At 38.9% G+C, this 18517-nt stretch overlaps 1 protein-coding gene across 1 annotated transcript; it reads left to right on the top strand.

The window, feature by feature from the left end:
* The first annotated feature begins 1473 nt into the window (after window positions 1–1473).
* Window positions 1474–12301, top strand: LOC106910583 (uncharacterized). The gene is made up of 13 exons (XM_088004538.1): window positions 1474–1636; window positions 2523–2719; window positions 5406–5543; window positions 5644–5755; window positions 5879–6065; window positions 6523–6664; window positions 6742–6897; window positions 7908–7963; window positions 8651–8826; window positions 8910–9310; window positions 9381–9477; window positions 10619–10850; window positions 10924–12301. The coding sequence occupies exons 1-13, from the start codon at window positions 1514–1516 to the stop codon at window positions 11130–11132; spliced, it is 2226 nt and encodes a 741-aa protein (XP_087860664.1). The 5' UTR covers window positions 1474–1513; the 3' UTR covers window positions 11133–12301.
* Window positions 12302–18517: the final 6216 nt, after the last annotated feature.

The raw sequence follows: 18517 nt of genomic DNA, 5'->3' as shown, positions 1-18517 counted from the left end.
TGTCTACCCACTGAGCTATACAGTCAGCTATATATATATATATATATATATATATATATATATATATATATATATATATTATTGTGTTATCCTTCATAACTCTTGCAAACATAATTTCTCATGCAGTACCGAGATGAATATGGACGCCATGTCCCACAGGATTTTTCAGCATTATATCTGTAACATACGGTGGCCACCGTAGTAACATGACATAAAGATGTTTAAGTTTTATTTGGTAACAACTACTGGTCAGCCATATAATGTTACAAAGATGCAGCAAGTTTTAGATAGATTTGTATCATGTGCTTGAAAATAAATAAACAGATAAATAAAATGGAAGATCTTTTCAGGATCTCTTGTTCCTGGTTAAAATGGCAGGAGAGCAAAAGAAGAAACAGAGATTACAGAGTAAATTAAATTAATTTTAAATCCAGTACTTTGGAAAAAGTACTAGATTTAAAAGTTTCTTCTAGTTTAGCCTATGTGTCATTAATACATTTTTCAAGAAATTTTATTAGCGGAAAAAAATACTGAAAATACAAACAAAAAGCAGGTTTCAATCAATCAATCAATCAATCAATCAATCAATCAATCAATCAATCAATCAATCAATCAATCAATCAATCAATCAATCAATCAATCAATCAATCAATCAATCAAGATTATTTGTATAGCACATTTCAGGAACAAGGCAGTTCGAAGTGCTTTAAATCATAAAAATACAAAAATAAAATGTTATAAACAATCATACAGTCACCAGTTGAGAAAACCAGAAAACAAACATTACATTTTGCTGAGTGCCATCATCAAGATCATCAATACAGATCAAATAAGTCGATCAATATTCCATTCATTATGGTTCAAAAGCAAAGTTAAACAGGTGGATTGCAGCCTTGATTTAAAGGAACTCAGGGTTTCAGCAGATTTGCAGTTTCCTGGAAGTTTGTTCCAGATCTGTGATGCATAGAAGCTGAAAACTACTTCTTTATGTTTATTTCACTGATCACCCTCTGGCCTGATTACTGCCGGACCCATAGAGTCAATAAATAAATGAAACAGAGCCAGTCTGACAAGATGAAGTAGGACAGAAGATTTCAAACAGCAACGCAGCATGCCCTAAACATGGTGAATGTTCCAGTTCGTAACCTTAAGATTAAACTCTGTTGGTCCAGAACACACCTGTAAGGCTACATCTGAGTGGCCTAGTTAAAGTCTGGGCATTGAAATTCTCCAAAATGACTTTAAACAGATGTGAATCATAAAAGAAAGCAGAAAAAATTGAATATTTTTTCCCATGGACCTGTAGAGTGTAACTTTAGGCTCAGTTAATTACATCTCCCAGCTGAAAAACGCTTTGTCACTACAGTATTTTACTGCAACATGAAAGGTTTGAAGTGAGCTCAGATCCAGTCAGACCTGTTGGATGAACTCGGAGGGAACCGCCTCCTGCGTCTGCGGCGCTGAAAGTGTCGGGCTGGGCTCTGGCACCAACAGATCCGACCGGAGAGGCATCATGGAGGCAGGAGCAGCTGTGCTCCTGCTGGTGGCCCTGCTGGGGACCAGTTCAGCGAGCAGCTTTTATGGAGACAGCATCAGCCTGGCGCCGCTGCAGCAGAACGCAGATGGGACGTACAAGGTACAGAACATCACTAAACACAGAGCTGATTCAGATTCTGAATGTTTCATTTAATTCAGTTCTATCAAACTGAAGACAGGAATAAATCCTGAAGCTTCATTAGCCAGGACTAAAACAAATCATAAAGGATTTTATGTCACATTTGAAGTTTCAGTTTGTTGGAGATACTACAGTCTGTTTCCTAACTGGAGAAAGGAAACGGCCACGTCAGGTAGACTGGGAAATAAACAAAAGGAGTGATTTTTGGCACGCTGAACACCTGTGTCACCCATACCTGCTGTCAAGCATCTAATGACTTATGTCAACAAAATGTCTTTGAATCTTACTCAGCCTGTTGAGATGAAACCTAAACTGAAGGAAAACAGTTTAGGTTTGACCTGGAAGCTACTTCCAGGTCAAATAATTTATTTTACAATCTCTGATGTAAATCTAATCAGATTATGATTGTAGTTGTGATCAAGCTCCCGTTTCTCTTCACTTTCATTCCTCTAATCTTTTAAACTGCTCTTCATCATCAGTTGTCTGAAGATTTTCTCTGGACTTGGCTTGTTTTTTTATTCACTTTGAGTTCCTAAACCTCATTATTCCTCAGCTGAACCCATTTAGTCTGACCTGTTCTGCCTGATGATGCTTAAAAAAGGGGGCAAAACCCAGAAAAGTCCTGAGCCAGAACCCAGCAGCTGCATCATAAATCATATTTTCTGGCTGTCCAACATTTTCATATTTTCATAGATTTATCTGACTGGTAACAAACAACCAAATATCTAATTTATTGGGATAAACTGAGTGAAAAAGCAACAAAATCCTAAGAAATAAATCCAAGACATCAGGATGAAGTTTTCCAGAAACACCTGGATGTTTAGTTTATGTTTTTCAAACCCTGCAGGTGACTTTCTACCACCGACAAAACGGCAGAACCAGCTGTCAGAACCAGTCGGCTCTGCTCTGTGATGGTGGGTTGTGTTCGGACCTGGACCGGTCGGCTGCGGTCCAAACAGACCAGGATTCTTTGGGCAGATGGTGCCAGGTTGAAGAACGCACAACAGCAACGTTCCAGCCCAATGGGACAAGTTTCATTCTGAGGTGAGTCCAGATCTCACCAAACAGAACCAAAACTGACCAACCAGAACCAGAACTGACCAACCAGAACCAGAACTGACCAACCAGAACCAGAACTGACCAACTAGAACCAGAACTGACCAACCAGAACCAGAACTGACCAACTAGAACCAGAACTGACCAACCAGAACCAGAACTGACCAACCAGAACCAGAACTGACCAACCAGAACCAGAACTGACCAACTAGAACCAGAACTGACCAGTTCTCTGATCCAGGTTTATCTGCATGTTTCAGTTTCCTGCAGAAATCGGTGACAGCAGATTAGCTGCCATACAGGCTGTTGCCCAGGGCGCCAACTGCTGAGGGGCGGCTGCTTCAATGACTCAAAAAATAAAGTACAATGAACAAAATGAAATAAAAAACAGTAGAAATGCACAGCATGACTATTTTTGTATTGAAAGTGAAAGTACAGAAAATATAACCTCAGTGAGAAAATAAAAACTAAACCTAGTTACTGTTGAACTACAATCAGCTGATCCAACATCAGTAGGCAAATAAAGATTTAAATGAATTAAAGTGTTTATATTTTTAATTCACATCAGATTTATTATTATTTACATGTTACAGCTTCTTGATGCCCCAAAAGGCAGAAGGTTTATCATCTTATCTGTTGCTTTCATAACTGAATACGAGTCTCTGAATGGGAACACTGGGAATACTAGAAACACTGGAAAGATTATATCCCAACTTTTAACGACTTCTCTGTTGTCTTAAATATTTTCACAAAATAATCTGTCACATTAATAACAGAATAGAATAACTTTGAATAAGCGTCATGAATTGGCGGTGTGTAGTGGTGAGGTATTCGCAGGCAGACCCAGGTTGAAGATGAATGATGATTTTAATAATGAAAGGTTCATCTCAGAGCAGTCCAACGAGCAGAAGGCAAAGCACTAGACAATACAACATATGACATACAACTGGGATCCGACAAGAGACAACAGGTGGCATTTGATTACATTCAGTTTATTCATGTTGTATAAATGCACATGTCATCTGCAGGCGTTTCATTCCAGATTCTGGTTCATCTGATATGATCATCGTTCAGGTTCAGCTTATTATTCAAATCGGTTTCATTTTATTGCATCAAATCGCTGACTTAGCAGCAATCTCTCATCCTGAGGATGCATGTGGCGACAGTGGAAAGGCAAACTCCTCATTAACAAGAAGAAACCTCCAGCAGAACCAGAGCCAGACTCAGTATGAGCAGCCATCTTCTTTGACCCACTGGAGGTTTGAGAAAAGAGAGATGAAAACACGAAGAAGCCCTGATCCAGGAGTACTTTCTATTTCAAAGAAAGCAAAGAGTTTAAAGTTGCCACACCCTGAGAAATGCGGTGGATTGTTGCCCCTCTGAGTTTCCATCCAACTCAGCGTCACATCAACACCTGAATGTCTTTGTTTGGCTGACAGCTTTGGCAGAACAAAGGCAGAGAATAACAACAGCTGACGCTTCCTCATATTTACAATTTACCAGAAAGCTTTCAGGTCATGCAGATCTTTCTTTTGAAAACTTCTGCAGAACATTTTGTTCTCTGACGACTCAGTTATTATTACTGGTATTAGTATGAGATGGTTTATTAGTTTAAGGTAAATTATGACGTTTAGCTTGGCCATACATTAAACTGCTCGAGTTAAAGAACATTTTCCTGCTAAGTATTGAGGCCAAAAGAGATTTTCTTTTAAAGCTGTGAGGATAAAGCCGTTAAAATGTGTTAAAAGATCCAGTGTATTTGTAAAACTGATTCCAAAGAATAACTTTACAAGATGCTCAACATTCCTCTTTTTAATGCTTTATTTTTCATGTTATCATAAAGGTACTATTTCATTTTCATTTTTGCTTTATTCTCATAGTTATTTATTCTCCATCATTTTACATAAACTCCATGTTAATATAAAATATGTATAAGACAGTAAACATTAAATAGGATAGAAATATCCTTTACTTTTTAAAGGAGCAAAGTAACAGGCAGACAGAAGGATGTAAATTTACAGAAAGGTATGAATGTGAAAACAGAAAAATAGGAATAAGAGAGTATATAGGCAAATTTACAGGATTAAAAAACAAAGCTGTGTAGTTATTTAAAAGGTAGCATACAATAACTAAGTAACTAAGTAACTAGATAGAGGAATTAAAACATACAATATGTTCGTGCTGATAGTGCATTAAGCAACAGAATATTTACAATAATTTAAATTTTAATGGCTTGTTGAGATTTTTGGGAGCAGTGATGGTTCTGACAGCTGCTGAGGTGGAAGGATCTGTGATAACGCTTCTTTGTGCACCACGGATGGTGCAGTAAATGTGTGTAATATGCAATAATCAAAACTACTAAAAATCATAATATTCATAATAATACAATCAATGTTTTAGTGACTTTCTGCAAATAAACTGAAAATATTGATGTCTTTTATATGATATATTAAATAATGTCATTCCATGTAATCCAACCTTTTTTAGCTTAATATACGTAATACACAAAAAATAATGTTTGTCTCCTATGTTGGCCGCCAGGGGGCAGTAGTAGAGTGACTATCAGTGACTGGATTTATTTGGAGAAATGAAAAGAAAAACTTAAAAAATATATAGTGTTTAGATGAACGATGATGATGTTTTCACATCCTGGTTTTGACTTCTTTACTCTCAGAGACTCCGGCTGCTGCTGGGACAATAATCTGGAGCACAAATCCAACTGGGAGAGCCACGCAGAGATGGACCTGGGAGTCAGATCAGACTCCTACCGCATCAACAACTGTCCCGTCACCGCAACCGTGGCTTCCTTACGGTACCGGAAACCGTCTGGTTTCATCTAACACGGCTTGTTAGGGAAATGTGACTGAAAAGTACAGAGTTTGACCTGATGGGGAATGAAAATGTTCCTGCAGGGTTTCTCAGAACTGCTTCACCCATCTTCGCCTTCTGGCTCATGATCCAGATGAAGACGTGGTGAGATGCCGCTTCGCTTCCGGCGCCCCAGCAAACTTCACTCTGGACGAGGTAATCTGACCCGATCTGATGTCGGATAGTTTTCAACCTCACAGTATTTTATACATAGAGTTTTACAGATAGAACCATCAGATGATTGTCAGCCATTTTTCATTTTAAATACTCATTTTTCAGAGTACCTGTACGCTGAGAGGCTCAGGTGAGCTCCAACTTGGCCAACACGTGTTTGAACTGACGGTGGAGGATTTCTCCACCAAAAACGTGACGCTGACGTACGCAGACGGAAGCACGGTGACCCGGGAGGCCTCCAGCACCAGCCTGCCTCCGCTCTGCAGGCTGAAGCTGCAGTTCGTGGTGGACGGTGAGGAATTCACCCGCTGAACAAACGACTCATTTAGCCAAATAAACCACTAAAAAAGGCAGTGAAACAAATGACACATCACTGAATTCTCACTAATATCCCTGAGTTGTTTTCATGTACAGATTACAGTATTAAATGTATTCATGAATAGTGATTAAAGGCAATTCATTAAAAAAATACTTTATTTTGCTGAATAGTCTCTGGTTATATTAAATATAAATTATTATAATTATACTACATTATATTGTTTGTTTATTTATTTTTTATTTATAAATAAATAAAAGAACATTTTATATCAAAGGCTTTAAGCTGAATAAAAAAGGCAGCAGAAAAATGGAGAAGGTGATATAATCATATTTGATCTAAAACATTTCTTACATTTATAACATCGAACGGCTTCATGGTTTTTGACCCATTTGTCACTTCTGATTAAATCTTTTCTGTGTTTTTGATTCAGTCCTTTCTCCGACATCGAGCTGCGTGGCCGGTGACCTTCTGCCCATGTTCCTGTCCCGGACGCCGTCGCACGGAGACGTTCTCCACGCCAGCGTGGGTCAGACGCTGCAGCTCTACGCCGAGGCCCAGGCTCAAAACGCGCAGTACGGACCGCCGCAACGCCGCTTCCTGCAACATTTCTGCATGCTGTTACACACCTGTCCTGTTTACTCCTCTGAAGGATCCAGGGCTTCCAGGTCAGCGGCCCCCAAAACATGACCAAGGAGTTCAGAAGCGGGTCGGACGGGAAAGCAGAGGTCACTCTGCGCTGGACCCCGAAGGAAAGCGACGCCAACAAACTCGTCCCGATTTGTTTCGCTGCAGAAACGGCGACAACGTGAGTAATTTCATTACACAGAAACGTCCTGGTTTTCTCTGCAGCTGCTGTACAGCAGACCAGTGACGTTCAGGATGAGAGTTTTATCATTTTTAATTAAATTTTAATCTCATTAGTTCCTTAAACACCTTTGGATATGCATAAAAATCACAGCTAACACTAACTAATTAGTGATTAATTTTTAAAAGATTAGCATTTTTCTAACTGCGTGTTTGGACCATTATAGATATATAAAAAAGGAGAAGCAAGAAAAAAAACAATGGGAGATTTCTGAAAATTTGTCATTTTTCAAACTCTGAAATTAAATTTTTTTAGAAGACTTCTGAGAAATTTTCTTGGAAATGTTTGACTTTTCAAATTCAGAAATTTTCCAGAAGTTTTATACAAATTTTTTTAGATTAATCTCAAAATTTCTGAATTTGTTGTACAAAAGTGTACTCCTTTTTTACAATGGCCCTGATACGTCATTGCTGAAAACATAAAAGTATAATTCAAAATACTGCTGTACTGAACAGTAAACAGCTGCAAAATAATTAAACACTCATGTTGTGGAAATAATGCAAATACTGGACAGCAGATAGATTAATATTAGAGAATAAATTAAGGTTAATAAGATGTGAAATTGTAACCAAAAAGTTTGGTGCCAAATTTTCAACATATCATTTCCAAATATAAATAAATAAAGTGTTAAATTAGGAGCTTGAACTGATGTTTAAATGATAAAATCTGAAAATGTCTAAGAAGTAAATTTGACTCAGTGACTGGACTGAGGCTGTTTGTAGTCGAGTCGTAATGTTTCATAAAACAAAACAAAAAGTTGTCATAATTATGATCAAAACTGATCTGAAATCTGCTAGAAAACAATGGCTGTAGCTTTGGTATCTAAAAATGAAACTGAAACAAAAAGTCCAAACTCACCAAGCAGGACTCATTTTTTCCACGTTATTTAGATGTTATCTAACTCTACTGGTTTCAAAATGGCTCCAACTTGTTTTGTTTTCATCCCACAGCCAATCAGAGATGAGATGTGTCGTTGTCACGGTGACCCATACCGCCGTCCTGCAAGGTTTGTTCCTAATAACAATAAAACATTACACACACACACACACACACATACACGCACGCACACACACACACACACACACACACACACACACACACACACACACACACACACACACACACACACACACACACACACACACACACACACACACACACACACATACGCACATAAACCAGAAGGATAGCAGGGACCCATCATCTTCAAGAAGAAGATGATCTATCTATCTATCTATCTATCTATCTATCTATCTATCTATCTATCTATCTATCTATCTATCTATCTATCTATCTATCTATCTATCTATCTATCTATCTATCTATCTATCTAGTTTAAAGAGAGCATAAGCAGGAAGTCGTAAAGAGGTGAAGATCCATGACGAACCAAATGTAAATAAATTCTAGTGAACATTTAACACTGGAATTGGAAGATATTTAAACAAAACAACAGAAACAATAAATAAAATGAATCATAAAGTCTCTGGAAACAAAACTGTCCTTCAAAAAAAGGAATCAGTTGAGAGCAAAGCACCAAACTGAAGAGTTTCATCATCCAGTTTTTGGTAGAGAGAGAAAAACAGGAAATCATGCAAATGGAAATGATTGAGCTTATTTTAATTGATCATGTGATTAATTGATTAATTGCTTATTGTGACAGGCCTAATGATCACATTATTCCTGTGATTTCCAGGCAGAGCCTCTGTTACCTGCTTGCCCAACAAGATGACGGTGGCCTTGGAGAAAGCCTCCATGCCAGACATCAGTGAGGAGTTTCTGTCACTCAGAGACCCGTCGTGCACGCTCACCACCAACGGCACCCACATCGTGGGAACCATGTCCTTCAGCACCTGTGGCACAAAGCTGGAGGTGTGGAATAAATCAGAACCACCTCGGCCTGATTCCTCTCTGCCGCTTCGCTTTTTTCACTCTGATGTTTCACCTGAAAACAGGACAAAGGAGACTACATCGTCTTTAAGAACGAGATCCACTCCATCGTGCGGTCCAACGAGATCATCATCCGGAGGAACAATGTCAAGATCGACTTCTACTGCGAGTTTCCCAAAACCATCAGCGTCTCCAACTTCTACAACCTCCACCAGGCCGACTACATCTTCACCGAGTCCAGCTTTGGCAGCTTCGGCTACAGCTTCGAGATATACCAGGACGGCAACTTCACCAGCAGGGTGCCGCCCGACGCCTACCCGGTGCAGGTCAAGATGATGGAGATGATTTACATGGGCATCCAGGCCGTGTCGGAGCTGCCAAACGTTACCTTGTTTGTCGAGTCGTGCAAAGGAACTCCAGACAACAACCCTGACAACCCCATGTACTACGACCTCATCAAGAACGGGTGAGTCCTGCTGCTCAGAAACACTCGCTGAGGACGCTCAGAGAAACGTTTTTCATCTGTTGTCTTCCAGGTGTGTCAAAGACGAGACGGTTAAGATCCACCCGTCAAACCAGACGAACTTCAACTTTGAGATCCAAGCCTTTAAATTCAACGGAAATTATGACCAGGTAGGTCTGAGAGGAAAACCCAGAGCCTTCCAAACTTATACCATCCGGCTACTGGAACTTTGTTCTCTACTAATCCATCCACTTCATGGAAAACCCTCCATGATGCTGCCACCACCTCAACTTCACCACCTGACATTTTTGACACTGTGGCCAAGTAACTCAACCTTCGTCTCACTGTCTACTACAATCCTATTTGACCCAAAGGTCTTTATTTCTCAAATTTAATCCATCCACACTGTGATTAATCAGATAAACGCCTGAAAGCTGACGCCAACTTATCGTCCTCAAGAGATTCCACATGCTAGCTGGACATTCATCCCAAACAAGCTTACTGGAGTGGAAAGGATTTGTTAGTGAAGGCAGTTCAAACATCAGTCAACAAAACCATCAAAACATGTCAAATATGTTGAACAAAGTTCCAGTTGTTATGAATCAGAGGCAACTCTAAACAGGCAGGTTTTTAGTCTAGATTTCTGTTTCTCCATGTTTAGTTCTGTTTCTGGATACAGATCAGAACCAGAACCAGAAGACCTGGTCAGGAAGGTCGATACAACAGCAGCAGGTGTTTAAGTTGTTCAGTGGCAACAATTTTTTAAAGTCTGTTCTCTGAGCTACAGGAGGATGAGGGTCTTACTGGAACCTCAGCCTTTTAATCCTAGAAATGTTCTTCAGGTGACAGAAGGCTGACTTTTTAACCGTCTTTATGTGTCTCTGAAGGTTCAGGTTTGAGTCTTTCACTACACCCAGGTGGATGCATTCAGAGTCACCCGGTGACTTCGTAATGTAGAGCTTGTAGACACTGAATATGAGGGGTTGTCGGACTGAGCCTTGTGGTATCCCACATGTGACTTTTGCTTGTTCCTATTGACACAAAGAAGTCTCTGTTCTTTAGGTAAGATTTGGACCAATTAAGTTATTAATAAAAAACTTTGATTGTGAGGAATGTAGCTGCTGGAGATGCTTGAATTGTTTGGTTTTGATCCTATTAAACTATAAATGTAAACTATGAATCACATCAAAATATTTTTAGATCCCATCCTGAGAGTGGCAACAGGACAACCAAATCAAACCCCAGAGATCCTTTGGTCAACAGTAAAAGAAATCCTTGTTTTTGTTTCCCGTTCTTCACATTCCACCTCAGGTTTACATCATCTGCAACGTCATCCTGTGCGAGCCTGGGAATCCCTTTTCCCGATGTGCGCAGGGATGTCTGAGCGAGCCGTCCCGCCGTCGCAGACGAGGGCTGAGCATGGAGACCACTGGGCACTACATTACCCAGGGTCCTCTGCAAGTGCTTGGGCCGGCTGGTCCCAGTTCTCCAGCGGAGCACAAGAAGATAAATGCAGCTCCGAAAAGTGACACGGCTCCTGAAGGTTAGAGTCTGAGCGACCTGACAGTCGGGTTTCCTGTGTGAGTAAAAACTGAACATTTCCTGATGTCTTCCAGGGAATTTTCCAGGAGCTGTTCCAGAACCCAGATCGGACGGAGAAACCTGGAGGTTCAGGGAGGTGTTTGCCTCCAACATCACCACGGTGGTTTTCGGCAGTGGCTTCGTCCTGTCGCTGGTTCTGCTGGCCATGGTGGTCCGCTACTTCAGCAGGAGGAGGAGAGCCGAAGACCAGAGCTTTCTCATTGAAGACGAGTTTGAGAAATAAACGGCTCCCTGAGAGCCTCTGGAAAACAGATGAATTAAAGGAGACAAACTAAACCATCTTTTTTACCCAACCAAGGTCTGAGATCAGGTTTGATCAGAATCAGAACTCAGTTCTTTTCTTTTTTCACCTGGTTTTACAGAAAACAGTGAAAAGTTTCAATCCAAACCACTTTTTAGTGTAAAAACCAATTAAGATATTTTGTTTCTAAGTACAGAAATAACTGTAATAACTAACTGTTAATAACTGGCCCAATAAGTTGGGCCATATTAACTAGTAACTGGGTTATTACTATCCAAAAAGACAGCTGACGCAACAATCAGAAGTTTGCTTATTTCATGTTTTTTTTTCACTCAGCATTTAACATTTTATTCCTCTCCAGGAAAAAAGGATTTCATTTTGCTTAATGTGTTTTTAGATCAGCCCAGAATTAGTTTGTATCAAATAAAACCTGTTTTCTGATCAGATCCAGTTTCTTTTAGCCAAACAATCAAACTGTATTTCAGTCACTAACCAAAATGGCCGATTAGCTCCAACTCAGTCTAAACTCCAGATTTCAGCTGATCACTGAGATCTTTGAAGCCGGACGCCTCTGAACAAAAATAAAAGCTTCTTTTTTGAGCTCAGACCTTCAACTATCAGGTTTCAGTAATGTGTCTCCTTTAATTCATATTTCCTTTTTTCATGCAGCCTTAAGATATTTTATCTAAATCTGACATAATAATTTGGGAGTTTTTATCGGTTAAATCAAAACTTATTTTGCTTTGCAAACAATATTTTAGAGGAACTTCTGAGCTAAAATTGCTTTCAGTGCTTCAGATTTACAGATTACAGTTTTCTTGGCAGCAGAAGTCGACAGATGTAAATGAATCAGCTGCTTTCAGATGCTGAGCGTGAGAAAAACCAGCTGATCGGATCTCCGACCCGGTTCCACTTCACCTGCAGCAATGCTGCTGCTCCTGAAACGCGTTCAGCTGGATGCCTTCATGCTGCTTCCTCTGCTCGTCAACAGCTCCAAATGTTTGTATGGCCTGATTAGGTTGTCTGATTATGGAAACTAAATCCAGCATCTTAAGGGAGTTCATGTTATTAAGATTTACATTTTTCCTACAGTAAAAAGAGAAGGGCCTTATGTATACGTTCGTTGGTTATGTAATAAAAAGCTTCTGGGAGCCTGTGTGGAGTGTTTAATGCTTATTTCATGTTTCTAATTCAGTTGAATTGAAATTCTGACAATAATGAGATTATTTGGACATTTGGAGAGAAAAGGAATCCCAACCTGAAGATCTGAACAGATTCTACCGAGCAACAAAATCTGATCAGGTTTTGTTGATATTGTTATCTTAAGATCTAAGTATTGGTGTATAAATGTATAAATGTGTGTGTATTTGTACGTGTGGATGTGTGAATGTGGCTTCAGTGAAAGTATGATGAAAAGTACTTCACAAAAATACTACATAAATCCAGTCCATTTACTTAAGAAAAATCAGACGCTGTTTTTAACTGTTATTTTTCATTTACTAACAAAAAAAGTAATGTATGGGATTCCAACTGTGAAGCTAAACAAATGAACAGCAATAATTTGGGTTATTTTTTTCTGTTATAAGAGAAAAAAATGGTGGTTCATTTTCCACCATGTTGTTCATTCATAAATGTCAGTTTCAATCTAAATATTTAATTTCTAAGCTAAATATTAAACCAAATAGTTAGTGAAGCTCCATTTTTTTCTGTTATGACAATAAATAACCCAAATTTTTGCTGTTAATTGTCACTGCTGTAGCTCTTACATTGAGTTTTCCTCCTGCAATTACAAGCCTTACTGTTACCCCCCACAGGGCAACAGTAAGGCTGTTACCCTCCACACTGCCTCCACCAAAAGCAGCTTGGTGAAAGGGATTTGGCTAATCTTTAATGGAAGCAACAAACAAACTCGGCTCTGCAAACTAAACACAGGCAACTTTCCTTACAAACGAAATGCGACACTATTTAATGGGAAATAAACAGGATTTCTAGTAGCATAAAATTTAGCCAAACAAGTTTAGTTATTTTTTAAATCAAATTCATATGATCAACTCCGTCAAATGTCTTATTTATTTTAGCTAAAACATAAAAACTTCTGTTTTGAACTTATATGTTCTCTAAATGCCTAGAAGCAAAGGTATTAAAACTAAAATCAAACAAATTATTAATTGCTGTTTCCTTAAAATCCAGTGAAAACTAAAGAAAATATATGTACCCATTACAATCTGCAGCCACAACACCAGGGGGCGCTGGAGGTCAGAGTAATGTCTGTAGCTGCTCATTGCGACACATCGTCACTTAAAGCGAATATTTTTATCAGGTTTGAAGGCACTATGACATTTAATTTGCACATTTTCTCTTTAAAACATAACAGAAAATAGAACACTGTAAAAAAAATTCTTTAAGCCTCTTCATGCAAAAGGCAATAAAAAAAAACGTTTTACATAACATAAAAACCAGGAAAAGCAAAAAGAAAACTGACAAAAAAATTAGTTAAACAAGGAAAAGCATGAGCAAAAAAAAAAAAAAAAAGAATTAAGGAAAAACTAGAGGTGGTCACAACATTCCTACAGATTAAAATAAATAATAAATAAACTGAATAAACTAAAATCTACATTTAATTCAAACACCCATTATGAAAGCCTCTAAGTTATTCCAGGATGTAAAAGCTTATATTTATAATAAATGATTCTATCCTTGCTTTGACTGAACACCTGCCATGTGTATAAATTAAAAATTAAATCATGTTTGGGTTGTGCTGTGGTGGCGCAGGGGTTCAGCACAACCCACATATGGAGGCCTCAGTCCTCAACACAGCTGTCACAGGTTCAATTCCCGGCCCTGGTGACCTTTACTGCATGTCTTCCTCTCATTACCCAATTAACTATCAAATAAAGGCCACTAGAGCCAAAAAAACATCTGCTGAACAATTCTTGACATATTTAAAATAAAAAAAAATCATACCCATTTTTGGAATATTTTAAACTGATTTCTACACCAACAAGGTGAGAAAAAGGAAAAAGATCCAACCGAACCACTTTTACTAGTTCAGTCATTTCATCTCTCAACTATTTTATTGACAATATTTAAATATTTATTTTAATAGCTAGAAATTAATAATCTAATTAGAAATATATTTGATAACAGCAGATAAGATGAAAGATGTAGTTTTATTTCAGATTTTAGTTTCTTTCTTTCGATGTCGTATTTTTATACAAAAGAAGCAAATTATGGAAATGGAAACAAACCAACTCCACATTGATTATCAGTTAAAAATAATCAAACTTAAAGATCTGCTGTTGCTGAATCAACCTTCAGGCCTCTCAGGTCTTCTGGTTCTGGGGATGCAGAACCAGAACCAAACATGGAGAAGCAGCATTCAGCTTCTGTGCACCATAACTCTGGAGCAAATTTCAGCTGAAACACTGAGCTCCTTTAAACCCAACCAGTTCAGAGTTGCTTGGATTAGTAACCGTAACGCTGTGTGAAACCTGCAGCTGCGTCTGCTGTCAGCTCTGCTCTGTTTGCAGCTGCATCTAAACTCACCTCAGTTCTGAGTCCTCAGGTTGACCGAGGATCGTTTCCTGGTTTCTTCACAAACGTTTGATACATGCCACGTCTTGGAATGTGTTTGCTGAGCCGAGTCAGCAACTCTCAGTAATTTAAGGTGTGTACACAATGCACCTGCAACAATGAAAGTATTTATGAGCACAGATGAAAAACTCAACAGACATGTGATTAAACATCAGCTGTTCTTGCACACACAGCTTTTATCACAACAAAGAAAACATTTGCCTCCACTTTGTTTTTTATTTTTAAAGGAGGCTTACAGAAGCCATAAATCACTTACTGAATGTGAAGCTTTTGTTGCTTGTTGAAAATAGAAACCAACTCTTCAACCTGAGATGTTATTGATTGATTTCTGATCTGGTTGATAGATCAACAGCCAGCATTGATTTTCATATTTAATTTTCTCCAGCGAACGTTTCGGGCGAGAGGCGGGGTCAGCTGGACGGGTCGCCAGACTGTCGCAGGGCAACACAAACGCCTCAGGCACTAATTACACCAAAACACAACACAGGAACCTGAATCCTCACACTTTCACCTTCATTTTTATTTTTTAGAAATTTGTGACCAATCAGTTTTTAAGGTGTGTAGAATTGAACAAATACCTGGTTTTCATGCTCATTATTCCACAGCAACCAGCAACAGTTTTAATTGCTGAACAACTAATGGCTTCATCAGAGTCGAGGAGTTGGAGCAGTTTTGGATTAAAAAATCAGCTTTTGACACTTTAAACTATGACAGAAAACATTAAATGTTGTAAAAGTATCCACAGAGAGTCCTTATGGATATTGACGCTGTGGGCTTGAAGGATTTCCAGCAGCAGTCAGTCTTACAACAAATCTGTTACAACAAATCTGAAAAGGCCTCTGACTGAAGGCTGCTGCTATGTGACAGCTTCATTAGTGTCATGACAGGCTAGCAGCTTAATATCCAGACGGCGAATAGCTGATCAGTTGTTGAGCACTGCTCATCCACCTCCTTTGCTTTTGCCACTCCTCATCCCATCTCTGCCTAGAATGATGCTGGAGTAGGGGATGTGATCCTTGGACATTATGATGGTTGGAAGTGATGGAAGGAACTTCCTCATTGTTTCTGCATCCATGAAGCCTCTTCAACTCAGTTTTACATCATAAAAACTGTTCCGGATGAAAACAGAAAAAAAATCCTTCCAGCTGAACAGCATCCAGAAGAAAAGGGAATAACTGATCAACCATGCAATGGCTCAACTAAATTAATATGAACAAAAGTCTGGAAAAAATCCCAAATCAGAACTAATGTAACGGCGATATTTGAACGAACTGCCACTGTGTACATAACTCATACCTGAACCATTACGTATGCGTCATAAATTTGCCAGATTTTTGTTTTCAGATTCTGTTTCCAGCCAACAAGGACATTGGATTTATTTTTACACAGCCTTAGTTTTTCTACTTTTCTCTGAGTTGCTGATCTGTGATTTCCAGTAATGTTTATATGTAAAGATGAATATTCAAATCAAACAAGTCTGAGAAGGAAAATATATTAATTTTATCTTGGATTGTCATTTAATATTCAATGAAAAACTGAAGATTTAAAGCATGTTTTGAAAAAACAAACCTGCAAACTTTCAGCCTAATTAGACTGTCTTCTACTTCATCCTCATTTTACCATTTTAATCACCAAAGACATAACTATACCTTATTGTGGGAGCTGGTTGCCTGCATGTTGTATTAGATCTTCACTATATGGTGCAACGTGACTAATAAAAATGTGGCCAGCCCAGATATTTATCTATCTTAGAAGCTCACCACAGCCACGTACCTGGGAGGAATAGTTACCGTCACACTGTGAGACACTGGAATGTAATTATGTCTCTGAAGTGATAGTATAACAAACTTTTTACTGAGCATTGCTGTTGCAACACTTGCTGTGTGAACAATAGCTGATGGTTAACACCAAAGAACACAAGGTTCCCGGACATCAAGCTAATCTTAGGATTTAAATATTGCCCAGCAGGAAACTGGATGTTGTTTTCTGACTAAGAACAAACCCTTTAAAAAAAAAAGCTGATCAATGAAATCTGTGAAATAAAACTAAATCTGAAATTGCAACACACATTAATTGCTTCTACATCTTATAATGAGATTATATAAATACATTTTAAATTCCATTTTGTCACCTTCTAAACTCAAATCTGAAAGTGTTTTATCAGGATTTCGTAAATCAGACCAGCCTGAAGTGGTGCTTTAAATGTAAAGGGAGATGCATTGCATTCAGAAGACTTTACGTTGATCCCTGACATAAAATGCTGTGGAAATTCTCTTAAAAAGTCAACAAATTAGTAACTAGAGTCCAGCTGTGTGTGATTTATTCTGAGTGTAACTGCAGCTGTTCTGGTTCTGGTCTCAGGTTCCTCAGAGAACGACCAGCATCATGGAAACGCCCGACCCCAGCAGACAGGTCAGGGAGAACCTGGTGGAGAAGCTCAGGTAGGAAAATCTGTCCACATGACATCAGTAAATCAAGTCAAGTTGATCTGTTTAACACACTCCAGCAGCAAGGCAGTTCAAAATGTTCCACACCATGAAAACAAAATACAGTAACAAGTTACGAAACAATCAATAATACAGTTTGTCAAAAACCATCATCAAAAACATCAAGCAGATAAACATCAAATATACTGATCAATGTTCCAACTAATATGAACCAAAGGCATCTCTAAACTCTAGATGTATGGTGCATAGAAGCTGAATGTTGCTTATCTATGTTGGGTTCTGGGGATGCAGAGCAGAACCAGAACCAGAACCAGAACCTGAGAGGTTTGGAAGGTTGATGCAACATCTGTAGATCGTTAATGTATTGTGATGCTAAACCATTTATAAACTACCAGCAGCAGTTTAAAGTCTCTTCTCTCAGTGAAGGACTGTAGAACTGGGTGGTGTCTCTATCCTCCTGGTTCTAGTCAGAACTCCAGCAGCAGCGTTCTGGACCAGCAGCGTTCTGGACCAGCAGCTTCTGGACCGTTGGTTTGTCAGTCAGACCTGTGAAGACGCTGCTGCAGGAATCAAAGCCACTAAACGCCTGGATGAGTTTCTCTGGTCTGAGGCTTTAGTCCTCTGGTCCTGAAATGTTCTGCAGGTGAGAGAAGGCCCACTTTATGTCTTTATGCAGCTCAGAGTAAACCTGAACTGAATGACCTGTGTGGAAAGCACTGTGACTTCCAAAAAACAAATTCCTCATTACATTATTGTTGAAGGTGTGGAGGCTGATTGCTTGACACGTTTTTTTCCTTTACTGGAACTGAAATTAAAAGTAGTGAGGTACACCAGCTGCTGAGACATGAGGCTCCTAGCTTTCAACTGTCAGTTTATGTGCACTCAGCAACATGTAAGCTAGAGGTTAAAGAGCTGCTGGCAGCTATCTGCAATGACGGCCAGTCAAACGTTCAGTTTGATGCCTTTAGAATCAAGCTGACTCTAAAGGCATCAAACTGAACATTTGGTTGGCCAATCGACCCACCTCACAGGTTCCATCCAAACTGACTGGCATCAGTTTGGATGGAACCTGAGGAGGGTCTCCTGTCACCAAACACCTGAGCGATAGCTTTAATTTTTAGCATTCAGCAGCTTTGTATTCCTTCCTGTTTGCTGTTTTTGCTATTAATGTTGCTATTCTATCTTCCAATACAAAATTCTCTAGTTCACTCAGTTCTATATTTTTAGTGTTGATATTTTGTCAAATCAGATCAACAGGATTGAACTGCAGCTCCAATTTGCTTAGCTCAACTTGAAATCTCAGTTATTTTTCCAAATCATTCCACC

This window comes from Poecilia mexicana, unplaced genomic scaffold (assembly GCF_051168715.1).
Source record: "Poecilia mexicana isolate PSO_F unplaced genomic scaffold, ASM5116871v1 scaffold_3, whole genome shotgun sequence".
Taxonomy (NCBI): domain Eukaryota; kingdom Metazoa; phylum Chordata; class Actinopteri; order Cyprinodontiformes; family Poeciliidae; genus Poecilia; species Poecilia mexicana.
Note: the sequence above shows the minus strand (reverse complement) of the source record. Positions and strands in the feature narration are given on the sequence as shown.